Source organism: Grus americana, chromosome 14, assembly GCF_028858705.1.
Source record: "Grus americana isolate bGruAme1 chromosome 14, bGruAme1.mat, whole genome shotgun sequence".
NCBI lineage: Eukaryota > Metazoa > Chordata > Aves > Gruiformes > Gruidae > Grus > Grus americana.
Window position 1 is genome coordinate 10465763 of NC_072865.1, and position 15134 is coordinate 10480896.

General features: G+C 47.0%; 2 protein-coding genes across 5 annotated transcripts in view; one reads left to right on the forward strand and one right to left on the reverse strand.

Moving 5' to 3' along the window:
• SFXN1 (sideroflexin 1) overlaps positions 1-8131 on the reverse strand; it is a 47474-nt gene extending 39343 nt beyond the window's left edge. The window contains exon 1 of the mRNA XM_054841493.1: positions 8085-8131. The gene's annotated coding sequence lies outside the window, so the exon portion shown is untranslated. The remainder of the gene's footprint in view (positions 1-8084) is intronic.
• On the forward strand, positions 1082-6520 carry DRD1 (dopamine receptor D1). Of its 4 annotated transcripts, none has more exons than XM_054841491.1 (2): positions 1082-2642; positions 3331-6520. In XM_054841491.1, the coding sequence occupies exon 2, from the start codon at positions 3382-3384 to the stop codon at positions 4735-4737; it is 1356 nt and encodes a 451-aa protein (XP_054697466.1). In that variant the 5' UTR covers positions 1082-2642; positions 3331-3381; the 3' UTR covers positions 4738-6520. The 4 variants fall into 4 exon arrangements, with proteins under 4 accessions (XP_054697466.1, XP_054697465.1, XP_054697464.1 ...); XM_054841490.1 differs by having other exon boundaries at positions 3374-6520; XM_054841489.1 differs by having other exon boundaries at positions 1083-2642; positions 3326-6520.
• Positions 8132-15134: the final 7003 nt, after the last annotated feature.

Consider the following 15134-nt stretch of genomic DNA (forward strand, 5'->3'; position numbering starts at 1 on the left):
GCAGTAAACCTCATCTGTGTTGTGCTTTAAGAAGAACAGGAGAAAAAAAGAAAAAAAATCTTGCAAATAGAAAAAGAAAACTCATGAGTTTCATTAGAGATCTCTATTACCAAACAGCACAGGATTCATTTTCTTGTCTATTTTCACCCTCCTGATGTGAATGATGATTGAAGGACAGGATAATAAGAGGAGGGGAATGAGAACTTGCTGAGAAGCAGTTAAAAAAAAAAAAAAAAGAGCGAAAGAGAGGGGGAAAGGAAAACAAATGTTTTAGTTAGCTAGTCAAGGTTAGCTTAGCACTGTATCTGCTTTAACTGACATGATGAAAAATTATAGATGGCACAAAAGCAACTTCACTAATGCTGAACCCCAGGAAATTTATCTTGACAACTTAGTGAGCTTATTTGTTCTTCTAGGAGGTTTTTAATCTCCCTGCTATGTCTTTTACCTTCATTTTCTGATTTTTTTTTTTTTTAAGAAAGAATCCTATGCAAAGGTAGCAACTTGCAAATCAGCATGTTCACCTTCCTTTGTTGCTTATTGCAGGTAAGGTAAGGAAGAAAAAACCCTTTTGGAGAAAGAAGGGGTTTGAGATGTAACCGCTCTGGTCTTGGTGCTTACTACCGAACTTGAAGATTTTTGCAGAGAAAACACGGTTTGAAGAGAGTGACAGATCTTTGTGCACAAGGACGGAGTTCATTGAACCGTTTGCAGACACAAACTCAGCTGCCCCGAACTCCGCATCTGCCATCAGGGGGTGCCCGCCCCGAGGCTCCGGCGGGTCCGAAGTTGTTCCTCTGCTGTCCCCTCGCCTCATCTCGAACAAGTTAGTTCAGGGTGCGCGTCCTCAGGCAGCTACACACCCCTGGGAACCCGGACTTTGGCTTTCCCCCCCCTTCCCTCCCTGCCTACACGCAGGGATAACGGCGCCCTTCGCCTGCGTTAGGAACCCGGGGTTTAAGCTCGTTTGGCGGCGGGTCCGGGCTCGGACGGGGGGGGGGGGCGGGGGGGGGGGGAACGGTACGCGGAGCATCCCGGCGCAGCCCTTCCCCTCGGGGCTGCCTCGCACCCGACGGGGTTGGCGGCCGCCTCCGCGGGGCGGCGCGGCGGGGCGCGGGGCCGCAGCCGCCCAGGAGAGGGAGCCCGGCGGTCGCGGCTGCGCCGGGAGCCGCGGGGGCGCGGGGCTGCGCCAGGCGGCGGAGAGGCGGCGCGGAGCGGTGTGCTGCCCCGGCTGCAGCCCGCCGCCAGCCCCGGCCCTCCCCGCGCCGGTGAGTACCGCCGCGCTTGCCACCCCTTCCCCGCTGTGCCGGGAGGGGGTCCCGGCTGACACCACCACCACCCCCCCCGCTTCCTGAGCGTGCCCTGGGGTAGCGCTGCTCCCCCGGGGGTCGGGGAAGCCGCGGGTGCCTCGGCCTGCAGCCCGCCTCCTGAGCATCGCCCAGCCCGAAGTTAGGTGCCGGTACTTACTTTCCGCATCAATTAATTGAACTCAGCTGGCTCGCAGCGCCGAGGCATCACAGAGCCCCCCAGGCGTCCCGGAGCTCGGCGGAGCTCACGATAGGGCAAAGTAATCCCGTCTGCGCTGAACTCCAGGAGCCCGGCTTTGCCTCTCGCCCCGGCTGCCTGGCCGGCCGGGCCGTTATTCCCCAGGAAGGCAGAAAAATCGGGGAGAGGCTGCCCAGAAGAAGCTGCGCCCGCCCGAAGATGTTAAAGGAGGCGAAGGGGGGTTGCCTTTTGCTCGCTGCGTGCCTCCATGCCTGTCTTTCCCTTGTCTTAATCCTTTAGGAAGGAGACGCCAGGCAGACAGACAGACCTTTCCTGGAGGGGCGATGCTGCCGAGCCCTGCCCCGGGCAGAAGAAAGCCTTTGCCGCCGGGACCGCCCGGCACCGGAGATGCGCGGCCCGGGGCAGGCTGCGGGAGAGCGTGAGGAGCTGCCTCCGCCTGCGCTTTTCTGAGAAGGAAAAAGCATGGTAAAAGCTGGACCCGATCCCTGGAGCGCAGCCCCGCCGAGCAGGAGGTGGGATTTTCCCGGGGTAGTTGTGGAGAGCTGTAACCCGGCAGAGGAGCGTTAAAGCGACTTGGCCCCGCTGGAAGAGGAACCCGCTGCGGGCATCGCCGGCGTCGCACCCCGCGTCGTGGCTGCAGGGAGGTCACTCAGGTCCTTCTCCTCCTCTCGCCCTTCTTTCTCCTTCCAGTGAACAACACAAGAAAGAACTGGTACTCGGCTCTTGCCAGTGTTGGGAATACCGTGCCTTTTGCCTGGGATGATTTGCCCTGATGTGCCGCTTCGACGGGATGTACAAAGTGCGACTGGGACTGATCCGGCCAACAAAGTTTGCAGAGTGATCAGCAGGGACCGTGGGATGGAGGGAGCTGGGCGCACGCCGGTGGGGTCCGACAGCGCAGACCTGCTGCTCCCTTGAAAACTAACTCCTCATGGTCAAACTCTGCCGGCTCCTGTTTTTACTTCTCCCCTGCCAATTTGCACTTTCAGGGAAAAAAACCACACACACACACACCTGATGCAATGCAGTGGTTCTGTGTTGGCTTTGTATATAAGATTTGCTATGCAATTCCAAAACTAAAAGAGGAGGAGAGACGGCCCTGCATCCCAGAGCAAACAGAGAATCAGAGGTGAAAGGTAGGAGCCAGCATTTCTCATTTAAATAAAACTAAATAACCTGAGGTACTTCTTACTGAAAACCTTTGAAACGCACCTCCCGTATGTTTATTTTCTCTGTCTCAGAAGTGTAAAACTTAAACCAGTTTAAAACAAAGTGAAGAATTGCTCTCTGACGCTGCCCAGAACTAGAGAACTGATGCATTTTGTAAGAGGAGTGTACCGAGGAGGAATGATGGAGTGTTTCATCAGCAAGACATTTAGGAAACTAAACTAGAGAAAAAGCACCTCGTTTAGTACGCTTCAGTAAATATGAAGGGCTAGTGCAATGGACGCTGGAAACACTCGATCAATAGCCTATTTAAATGGGAATATATGCAAGCATGGAAAAGTGATTGCTTTCCTGTCTGTAGGGTATATTTGCAGAGGACAGCAGCAGAGCATTTGCAGGTGAGCTGTCTGAATTAGGCTACTTCATGCTGGGGTGGTGCAGTGTGTTTCTGAAGGGATTGCTTAAAAAACCAGTCTGTAGCATGGACTGTATTTGTGTGTTTTCAGTTCCTGCTATAGAGCTTTCAGTGTTGTTCAGGGAGATTCAGAGTGGGTGAAGTCCATCTGGGGGCAAAGGGACTCTAAGAAAGGACCTTTGGTCTGTTTTGATGATGAGTAATTAATGGACGTCTGATGTCTCTGATCTCTGCAAGGAAAGGAGCTGATGTCATCATGAAAATCATAATATGATTTTCCCTCAGGAGAAACTATGACTTGGAACGACACCACTATGGACGGGGAAGGGTTGCTGGTGGAAAGGGACTCTTCCTTTCGGATCCTCACGGGCTGCTTCCTCTCGCTGCTGATCCTCTCCACGCTGCTGGGAAACACGTTGGTCTGTGCAGCCGTCATTAGGTTTCGCCACCTCAGGTCCAAGGTGACCAACTTCTTTGTCATCTCCTTGGCCGTGTCAGATCTCTTAGTGGCAGTTTTGGTCATGCCGTGGAAAGCTGTGGCTGAGATTGCTGGTTTCTGGCCTTTTGGTTCATTTTGCAACATCTGGGTGGCCTTTGATATTATGTGCTCAACAGCCTCCATCTTAAATCTCTGTGTCATTAGTGTGGACAGATACTGGGCCATCTCCAGCCCATTTAGGTACGAGAGGAAGATGACCCCCAAGGCAGCCTTCATTATGATTAGCGTGGCGTGGACTTTGTCCGTGTTGATTTCCTTCATCCCCGTGCAGCTGAACTGGCACAAGGCTACAACCACAAGCTTTTTGGACCTAAATGCCAGCTTACAAGGTATAAGCATGGACAACTGTGATTCTAGCCTAAACAGGATGTATGCCATCTCCTCTTCTCTTATTAGCTTCTATATACCTGTGGCCATCATGATAGTAACTTACACGAGGATATACCGGATTGCTCAGAAGCAAATACGACGCATCTCAGCTTTGGAGAGAGCAGCAGTGCATGCCAAGAACTGCCAGAACACGAGCGGCAACAGAAGCAGTATGGACTGCCAGCAACCAGAGAGCAACTTCAAAATGTCCTTCAAGAGGGAAACGAAGGTTTTAAAGACTTTGTCGGTGATCATGGGGGTGTTTGTGTGCTGCTGGTTGCCATTTTTCGTATTGAACTGCATGATTCCCTTCTGCGAGCCTACCCAACCGTCCAAGGGAGCAGAAGCTTTCTGCATTAATTCCACCACCTTTGATGTTTTTGTTTGGTTTGGATGGGCTAATTCTTCCCTCAACCCAATAATTTATGCCTTCAATGCTGATTTCCGCAAGGCATTTTCAACCCTGCTAGGATGCTACAGGCTCTGCCCTATGTCCAGCAATGCTATAGAGACTGTTAGTATTAACAATAACGGAGCAGTTGTTTTTTCGAGCCAACATGAGCCCAAAGGGTCCAGCCCCAAAGAGTCGAATCTGGTTTATCTGATTCCACATGCAATTATCTGTCCGGAAGAAGAACCTCTCAAAAAGGAAGAAGAGGGTGAACTATCTAAGACCTTGGAGAAAATGTCTCCAGCACTGTCGGGTATCTTGGATTATGAAGCTGATGTTTCTTTGGAAAAGATCAATCCCATTACACAAAATGGGCAGCATAAAACCTGAACAGTAAGGTTTACCCAACAAGACCTAAGAGTGTGTATTGTAATAATCTCTAAAAGGAAAAAAAAAAAGATATAAAAGATTTTTTGGTAAGAAATTAAGCTCTAGGGAGAAAACCACATTTACACCAAGCCCAGAATTCGTTTTCCTGGCGTTCAAAGCAAATTTAACATTTAAAACAATAAGCAGGAAAATATACTGAAAATTGGTTAAAAAAAGGATATTAAACTGTACTGTTTGTACTGAGGAAAATATACAAATTTAGATACAGTGCAGTGACAAAGAAAATATTGCTTCTCTACACAGAGAAACCAGTTTCTAGCTTAAAATGAGGCAAAAGATAAATGTTAAGTATTTAAAGATTAATGTTTACTAGAAGTTAAAAGATTGCTGTGTCTTGTGATAGTGGGTGTTAACAGGTCCTAATTAAAGACTGAGGGATTGTAAAGGTAGATAGATGCCTTCTTAAAATTATTTCTGACAAATAATTGAGCCTTATAACGAGAATGGTTATTTTTAAAGCTTTGGGAGGTAATATGTTGATACTGGTTTTATTTATTTATTGTTTTAAATTGATATTTTTCATATGTTATAACAGATCTAGCTTTATGTTATTTAAGATGTTTAAATAATGGGATATTTTTGGAGTGTCATAACTGCATTTTGACCAGTCAACCAGTCAGCACTTTATTACAAGCTCTGATAGTCTGAAGAGCCGCTGAGGGGAATGAAGGGATGTTAAGAAGCTCAGCAAGAAATTAAGGAATCAACAAAACCGATGCTGTGTGGAGTTCGTTTGCTTGTGGGCTTATTTTGTTTTAAGTGGGGTTTCTTTCAAAAGATAGGACCAGCGTTGACTGAGTTGTGAATTCTTTTCCCTTATAGAAATAAAAGAAATTGCTGCTATTTATTTTTAAAAAAAGTTTCACGTTACAAAGACTTTGCTAGAATGTCAAGTTTGTGGATCTGTAAATACCTTAAATATGACTACAACCTTAAGAAGAATCCAATTTGAGAAGAAAAGCTTCTTAGATAACAATTCTTCGTATATAATGTTTTGTATTTATGTAAGATAAACAGCTTTGTCAGACTTTTCTTATTTCAAGTCTTGGATATCTTTTCTGAACAAACACGATTGGTTATAATGGTAGTAAACATGCCAAACCTCGTTATCATCTGTATTATTGCAGTACCACCAGGATCATGCTGTCTGTCTGCTGCTGTATCACGGTCAGAATTAAAAAGTGAGGTACCTAGTGCTTTACTTTGGAAACCAGGAGGACATTACATTTTAGTAATTACCATGTCAATAGTCCATTCAATAAGGAATAGTGCCTCATTACCACTTTGGATTAAGACGTTTCTAAATACGGATGGAACTGCAGCTCCCACCTCAAAAATGTCCTGTGAGCTCCAAAAAAGTTGCCAATGTTTAATTAAAAAAAAAACCTGCTCCTTTTCAATTGTCCTTCCTTGCTGCTTTCCCTTTGTCACGCCAAAAGCAATCAGTGAACGTTAGCAACAGGAACATGGGGTGTTACTATTCGGCAGCATTCAAAGCAAGCTATTTGTTTTCTGAATGGGAGAAAATACCCTTTGGAGCAACTTTTTCATAACATATATCAAAAAATGTGTTGTCAGGAAAAGAGAACTGAGAGGGGAAAAAAATTTTAAGTCTAATGAACTCTATACATCCTGCATCAGGTCTGTGTATTTATGTATTGTGAATGTTTTCATAATTTTATTGCCTGTATGCTGCTTTCATACATATAATAAAATTATTTTGTGAACAGAAGGTCAAATAAAACAATCTACATTGCATTTATTAAATATAAGCTGGGTTTTGGCAGTTGTAGTGATCTGTGTTGAAGGCAAGGGTGGTTCCTCTTTTTCCATTTGCCCTTATTTGGGATCACACCCGTGAGGCAGATGGGAATTTTTATTAGAAGCAGGAGAAAGTCCTGTCTAATGAGTGACCTCTGAGCCCTTGCTCTAAACTAGGATTTGGAAGCAGTAAACGCAGTTTGGGAACAGCCACGCTCTGCTTTAATGTGACTAGTTAAAATGTGTAAAGCTTGACCTACTGGTGACTCTTATTTCAATGACTTTTTTTTTTTAACCTTGGTGTAACAGGCTAGTGAACTTGGTTTATAGCTTGGTTTATTGTTGCTTTTTTTTTTTTTTTTTTTCCTTTTTCCCCAAGCTGCACAGTGCTTTTCAAAGCCCCACTGCTCGTCTCTGTTTTTTGGAACAAAATGAATCATTTGAGAAGTGAGGCGATGGTGGGTGCAGCTGAGGGACAGCAGTGTCCCTCTGTTCATGGCAACCCTCTGCTTGGTTTTTGCCTCTGTCAGCAGATTCATTTTGAAATGAAGGAACAAACGTGGCCACTTCTGCCTCAGGCATTACCAGCGTGACCCGTTCAGCAGCTGGGATGTGAGCTGGTGCACGAGCTGCGATGTCCAGCTCCCCCTCCTGTAGTGCCAGCTTCCCCGGGCAGCGAATGCAGCAGGTCTGACGGCGGGCAGGGCGTCGTGTCCACCTCCAGGCTTCCTTAGCTCCTTGGGTAAAATTTCATTGCCTGGTGCCTGATTTTTTTTTTTTTTTTTTGGTACCTTTGAAGAATTATTTTACTTCTTAAAAAGTATACAGGCCAAAGATGACGTTCTGTGGTTGCTTAGTCAAATACATCTGCCAACAAGAGCTTTTATTCTCAAAACTCCCAGCAAGCTGATATAATAGGAAGACACAAAGTATGATTTACGGAGGTCATGTAAAGCAAGATGCTGGTTTTGTACTAGTTTATATGGGGATGATTTGTATTCTGAAACAAGCGGTTGCTCTAGTGTGACCAGGGGCCGTCCCAGGACCTCCCTCCTTGCAGATGGACCCGAGTTTCTGCGGGGCTCTGCGGAGGTGGGTGGAGAACGTCTACCTGCTGCTGCTCCTGGGTGCTTCCCTGCGGTGTGACAGGCGCCCTGCTAAAGGCAGGACGGGCAAGACACTTTGTTGAGTTTATTTTATTGTTTTCTCTCTCATTCTATTTAAACTAATCTTTGCTCCTGACTCCTTTCCCTTACGTACATTTTAGAACACCACGAGTTCGCCTTGATCCTCGTTTACCGATGTACCACATTTGCCCCTTCATTTTCCAGCTTTCCCAACGCAGGTTTCTCTACCCGTCCTCTCTGGTTGTCCTCCCACCGCTGCCAGAGCCGTTCTGTCACCCTGTTGGGCTTCAGTGGCCCCAATAATCCTTTTTTTGGGAGAAAGTCCAAATTAAACCCCTGCTCCCCAGCACAGCCATGACTCCCCTTCCCACAGCCTGCACCCAGAAATACCTCTCTTACCTGTTGCAGAGCCCGGAGACCAGCGTCAGGGCTGACTAGAAGGGAGAGCAGCGTGTACCTGCTAAACTGCTACGCTATTTATGTGCTGAATTAATTGCTCAGAAGCTGTATTACCTGTTCTGTGCCTGCTCCCCAGCTGCTCGAAACTAGTGGTCTGCTGAAACTACTGGTCACACCAATGTCCAGGAGCACCCCAGGGGCTGGAGACACGCCAGACCCACGCCGATAGCAGAATTAACTGGTGAGGTTTGGCTGTAGTAACCCTGCGAGTAACCTGCGAGGAGTGCTTAGTGTTCCATGCAGCAGGCAGCAGCAGCCTCTCCGCTGTTCTGGAGGATGAGAGCAGCAGCAGTGCATTTGCGATAATGTCACCTCTGAGATACCAGCCACTTTGGGGAAACGCTTCCCCAGGAATGTTTTTCTCGCTGTGTGATGCAATATGCAGCCAGGCAGAGGCAGAGCCACCGAGAAGCAGCGAGGTGTCAGGACGCCGGGATGTCGCTGCTCCCGCCAGGACAGCCACCTTGTCAACCCCGCGGGGCATCAGGTGGCTTTTCTGCCCCCCTTGCCCCCCCAAGCAGTATTTTCTGCTGCGGAGCGAGCCTTGCTGTGTGCCGTTCTGATGTGCCTGCAAATAACCTGTGTAACCTTTTTTTTGGCATTGCTTCCTTGTGACTGAAGGTATTTTTCTATTTGTGGATGGAAGAGGTTAATAATTCACCTGATGGCCTTGATAAAGGAGCTGTTTGCAACAAATGAACTGTAATCACTAGATTAAATCTGAATACATTTCTCCCTTCCCTTGGCAAGCATTTTATGTTGATTTGGGTTTCTAACTTAACAAAGCGTACAAAAGATAGAGGATGAAAGAGGAAATGCCTTTGCTGATGTACACTCTTAATAACACGGTTATTGGGAGCCAGTCCTGGATTTCTTCAAATCAATAGCTTTCAGAAGCACCCAAATCTGACTGAAAGCTCAAAAACCCACTTTGACTAGGACCTCGAGAGACAGATAATTCCAGTAAATATTTTGGTTTTCTGGTATAATGTTAGAAGAATATGTTCCCAGAGATACAACCGATGTGGCCACACGATGAGTGTGACTTAAAGAACAAGGAAAACAATGGTATGTGTTTCTTAACCTTTAAAAGATTGAAACACGTAATGCAGAATGTTCTTGTGCTGTTCTGTTGCGGTAGAGATGGGCTGAACAGAGCACTGGGCTCCAGCCATGAACCTCGGATCAGGTCGATGTTGATCCCCTCTTTGGGAGCGGGTCCGGACTGTCCGGCTGCCTCCTCGAGCCCCGCGGCAGCTGCTGGGTTTGCACGGTGGTGCTCCTTCTCCAGCCCAGATCTCAAAGTCAAGGATGCACCGGTGAACGCCAGCCTTCCCAGGTGGACCTGCAGAGCCCCGTGCTGCCGGCGTGCTGCCCTCCCCAGCCGCGCACAGCTCTTCCCAAAGCACCACCGGAAGCATCTTTCTACAAATGGAGTTTTGAGGCTGAATGTGTAAATCGAGTATACGATGGGTATTTTCATGTTGGTTGTCTTTACAGTCCTGGTCAGAATGAAATGGTGATTTTTCTGCCATGCCTGTTTTTAGTCTATTTCTAGGAAAAAAACTCTGGGCAATGATAGGGGAGAAGGCTGCTGGCCCTGATGTCCTGATGGTCATTGCTTCTCTATTTCGATTGCATTTCCCTTTTGGTCCCATCAGGCTCTTCCTCCCCCTTTCCAGGAGGGACGTTCCCGTCGGTTCTTTGGCGAAGGAGTCCCCTCGGCGCCCGCGGGGGCAGCGGTGATGGACGGCGCTGGCAGGGTGGTGCAAAGCCGGCCACCAGTCACACGGAGCAGCCGTAACGGACCTGGGCTCCTGGTTGTGCACCAAAATATCGTGATTGGCATCAAGGGCACTGCTCGTTTCTGTCCCTCTGAATGGGGGGGTTCACCCAGGGAGGCAACACGGGCATCGAAGAGTTACCCTGAGCCTCATTCGGCATCGCCCCATGGACCCGGTGAGACGGATGATTTGGTGTAAAAGAGGCATAAAAGAGCAAGTGGCAAAGGGGCGCCGGGACTGGCCGCAGGGGAGCAGCGCTGGGACGGCGGCACTGGGGAAACCCTGTGCCCCAGCTCCCCCCCCACGGCCCCGGGCAGCCAGAGGAGACGGAGGAAGGAAGAGCAGATTCCTGTTTGAATAGTTCCCACCCAACAGATCTGTTTGTGGGATACTTCAAATGAAAAGAAAAAAAATAAAAATAGAAAAAGTGTTGTTCGAATATATCGTTAGAGGATGTTTTGACATTTTCAAAATAAATTTCTTTATTTTTAATTTACTTAACTTTTCAGTTTGCAGTGTTAGATTTTTAAAACTCAGATCAGATCTCTGGTTTGAAATTATTGACAAAAAAGTTAAATATTAAAAATAAAATGAAATAATTTAATATGACTTTGATTAAACGATTAGATTGTTCAAAACTTTTCCCTGCTCCCATCGCTTGATTTTCAGATCATTAAACTCCTATTCATTTCACATTTTCCTGAGACAAGGAAACATTTTAAAATCTTGAAAGAAGACACAGGAGAGAAATATTTGCTTCCCAGATTCTCCTTCCACTGATGTGAGAAGTCAAACGTTTCGCTGAACTAAACTACCATTGCAAAGTTTCTCTTAATTTCAGAGAGAGGGAATTACAGATTCAGACACCCAGACATTTTCCTCAGTTTGTTTTTATTTTCTTTCTTTCTTTCTTAATAAAGGAGTTTCTGGTGGTACTGCTTTTCCTAATCATTTGGGTGCCATTCTGTGTCGGCACCAATAATTTTGCTTTCATAGGCGCGTACCTCCACATACACAACACGTATCGTTCTCGATTAGTAGATTCACAGAGCGTGTGGAAGTGCTGAGAGTGAACTTACATGAATATATTTCTTTGCTGCAGAAGATGAACCAGGCCTGTATCGTCTGCATTAAAAGGACAAACCCGTCAGGGCTGATGATAGGTCTTTAGTGCCAGCAGTCCTTCACGTGTGACCTTGGGCTCAGGAGCACTTTTCACAGCACCGCGCTGGAAAGGGGCAGAGACTGGCAGGGAAATGCAGTTAATTCCAGCCGGTCGTGCTCTGCCTGTTTGGGAGCGTGTGCGTGCCCCAGAGATGAACCGTTCAGAAAACTGTAAAAACATACGCTTTGAAATTGCTCAGTAAAAGGTGTTTTAAAGAAAATAAAAAATAAGATTTAAGGATGCTGTTATGTACTTTTAAACTTTCTAGAATTCTGAGGCTTTTGTGACTATTTACGTAATGATTTCAAAGTTGTAAATTGTACCTTCCAATTTTGCTCTCTGTGCTCTTCTGTGGTTGTATGAGACTTTGATGCTGATTTGTGTTCTCAGCCGAAGACTCCGCTCCAGCAGCTCCTCCAGCCTGCTGACGCCTGCCAAAACCCCGGATCCCACCAGGTCCACTGGGATGTGGGACAGCAGTGAAAGGAGCCCCCTGGAAACAGCTGCTTTTGAACAGTGGGAAATTATTTTTGGGCAAAAAAAATCACTTTTCAAATTGGTGTCTATTTTGTAGGTCCTAAAAATAACCCATTTTCGTAATTTTCCAGATTTATTTGCAAATAGTTTGAATTAATTTTCTCAAAAGCAAGACATGGCAAGTTTTTTTTTCTCAAAAGCAAGTCTTTATACAATCTTTATAAAGTACAACATTTTCAATGCATTTTGTTCATGTGTAGCATTCTTCAAAATAATAGGACAATTTCTGATGAGAACAGTTTAATGAAACTTCCAGTCATATTTCTTTCTTGCTTGAGAAGATAAAATATAGCGATAGGTAGCTTTGTGATAGCTCGTAGCATTTCCCAGCAAACAGTGTAAGCAGTCACATTTAGACATTTAGTAATTCCACTCGTACTAGTTAGTCCTCCTCATCGTGCAATATGGATTATATTTAAAAATAAATAATTATCTAAAGGTAACTTCCATCATAATAAGTGCCATTAATTGGCCTTTTGCTGGGAGTCTCAACAGACCCTCCAAGGCCAGAGCTCTGGCCAGGACTTAGAGAACTTTTACCCCTCTGAATGGCATTTTTATACCCAGGCTACAGCACATGAATTCCTGCCCTCTGTGCCCATCTTACCGCCTTGCAGCAGGAGCAAATTCCTTCTTCCCCCTTCCCTGTCTTGTGTGCACGTTCTCTCCCTCCTGCCTCTTTCCCCCTCTACTTATTAGGATAAAGTAAACCGTAGGAATGTGATTTGAACTGGCACAGCAAACAGTTTTTACTATACCAGCACCAGATCCTGTCTGTAACTCAGCTGGTCCCGGCATAAAGACAGCCACGGGCTGAGCTTGACTCCAACCCTTTTCACATCCCCTGCCCACGCACACGTGCACGGGTGCAGCGTCTCAGGGAGCTTGGTTGTTGGTACGTCCCCCCCCCCAGCCCCGAGGTGAACGATGCACATTTGGAAGCAGGATGGGGAGAGCCTCAGCCAGTGTATTGATTGAGACATTCTCAAGAAAAGGCTAAAAAAATCACTGAGCTCGTACCCTTTTGGCTGTGACAGTATACTTAACCCCTGAAACAGCACTCCTCCAGTACGGTCAAGCATCTGCCCTTCCCAGCTCAGAAAACAGTTTCAGCGATTTTATTTTGCAGTATTTACTCTGCTCTAACGTGCAAAGACACCCATCTCCTACGTGTAATTTAAGGAAAGGCCCAGCTGCACCACAAAAGCAAATAGAACATAAAGCATAGTTATCAATCCTGACATCCAGGAAGAAAAACCCCATCAGCGAAGGGCTGGATTCCCACCCCCTTGCCACGGATGTAAACCAGAGCAACCACATCGCAACTGTGCCGCCCCGACGCGGTGTGAGCGAGGAGCCCGACCGGGATCTCACCCAGCGACAGCGCTGCGGTCCGGTCTGCAGTACGCACGCACTTCTACTCCGAAACCAGCACAATAAAAGAGACACTTTACAGACCACAGGCTGCAATCAATGGAGCGTTCGATATTTCAGTCACTTTCTTTTTCAAAATGACCGGTGATTCCTTTCCACTCCCATTTGCTGGCTGTGCTCAAAGTTAAATGTAGGAAAGTTTCACCAGTAAAAGCCTCTGGGGTTTATGGTGCAGCCGAACTCTTGCAGAGAGAGATGTGTGGGGTGGGATGGCTGAGGAGAAAATGCACTTTTACTTAAAATGGAAGGGCTTCCGTGATTTTATTTTATTTTATTTTATTTTATTTTATTTTATTTTATTTTATTTTATTTTATTACTTTATTTCATTACATTACATTACATTTCGTTTCGTTTCGTTTTATTTTACAGCTTTGCCTTGCTCTCAGCTGACAGAAAATCATTCCTGAATGCTACTTTCCTATGTGCTTTACGTAATCTTTCCAAACTATTACCACATGTGGATAATGAAGGCACCAGCTCACTCCCTAAGGTCTGCCCCAGGTGCTCCAGAAACGGATTTCCCTTCCTTGGGCTGAATGTCTCATTTATCGCGAAGGACTCCCCTATTTTAAGTGCTTTGTTGGGTTTTTCCCCTCCTCACTCAACTGACTGGAACTGGGAAATTCAGCATCGTCTTGTAATGTTGCTTCTTTCGATAGCAGCAAGTAGATGTTTAGTTGTGTCCTTAACTCCGGTGCGCTAAACAGACTGTAATTATTTCAACAGCTGTGTTAATCAAAACGCCCCTTATATTTTCATTCCTTGAGGAAAAGAAAAGATTGCCATGTAACGCTGCTGAGCAGCTCCTCAGTCTTGAAGTTCTCTCTCTGGCACAGGCGAGCTGCAGTCTGCGATGATGCGCAGTCAGAGCATGGGTGGTGGCGTCTGCCTACGGTGCGTGGAAAAACCGTACAAGAAAAATAAACAAATGAATAATCTCATGATACACAGTCCTACCCACCACAGACAGATCTCGGATATTCACAGTGCTAAGAAAAATATTATGATTTCTGTGATTGTTATGCCAGCGATGAAGGTATGATTTTTTACTTGGGATGTCAGGGAGGACGCAGTTACCATGTGCACAGGGTGTAATGCCATTTCGTACTTTAATTCCGGTTTATTCCAATCTATCACGTCCGTCTCAGTGGGAAGCTGAGATGGGAGGAACAGGTACGAGGACGTTTTAGTGCTGCTTTCACGTCGTTGTTTGTTGTGGAGGACCCATCGCCCCTGTTATCACAGCGGTCCTGGGCGTGTGGGTTCGGGGGACACTGCCGTTAGGTTTGCTGCGAGGACATCGTTGTAATGCTCCCAATTCGTCTTCATTACAGCCGTCACGTTGTGCCCCACGCTGGCATCCCAGATGACTTCTGCTTCCTCCGGTCCTTTCTGAAATCAGCCTCTCCCGTAAAAAAAATGAATCGCCTGTAACAGTCCCTCAATGAGCAATTTCTGGGGGCAGGGTCAGCTAATCCTGAATGCTCCATTTTGAGTAGATGGAGACATTCCCACCCACGCAGCCAGTAGGTGATGACTGACAGCGTGGGTGCTACCAAAGCAACCGCTCTGCGGTCCCGTGGTGCCTCCCATCAGCAGCGGAGCTCCGGGGGCAGCTTTCCAGCGTCGGCAAGAAATCCTTGCTGTGACCGCTGCTGCTGACACTAACGGGACTGCCCGGGCGAGCGAGCGCTTCTCTGGTGGGCAGAGACAGCCTGGGCTGGCCGGGGGGGGTTTGCTTTAGGAGAACGTAATGATTTCAGGAGACAAACGTTACTGATCCAATCCCACAGACTCCCTGCGACTCGACATGGAGCCCTTGGGAGGCTCAGCAAGCGCTGCCCAAGCACGCTGCCTTCTGCCCAGCTGATGATGGGAACACCCACACCCCCGGCTCCCCAAAGGCTGCCCAAATTTGCCTCTATGTTATCTCCCTGCCTGCAGCTCAGGAGCTACAGCAGGAGCCGATGCTGTAATTTCAGTGGAAGCCTTGATTTTATTCAGTGTGCCGCCAAAATTAGGCCACCGATGCTGCCAAGAGGCACGCTTTTTTGGTTTGATATGCAGAG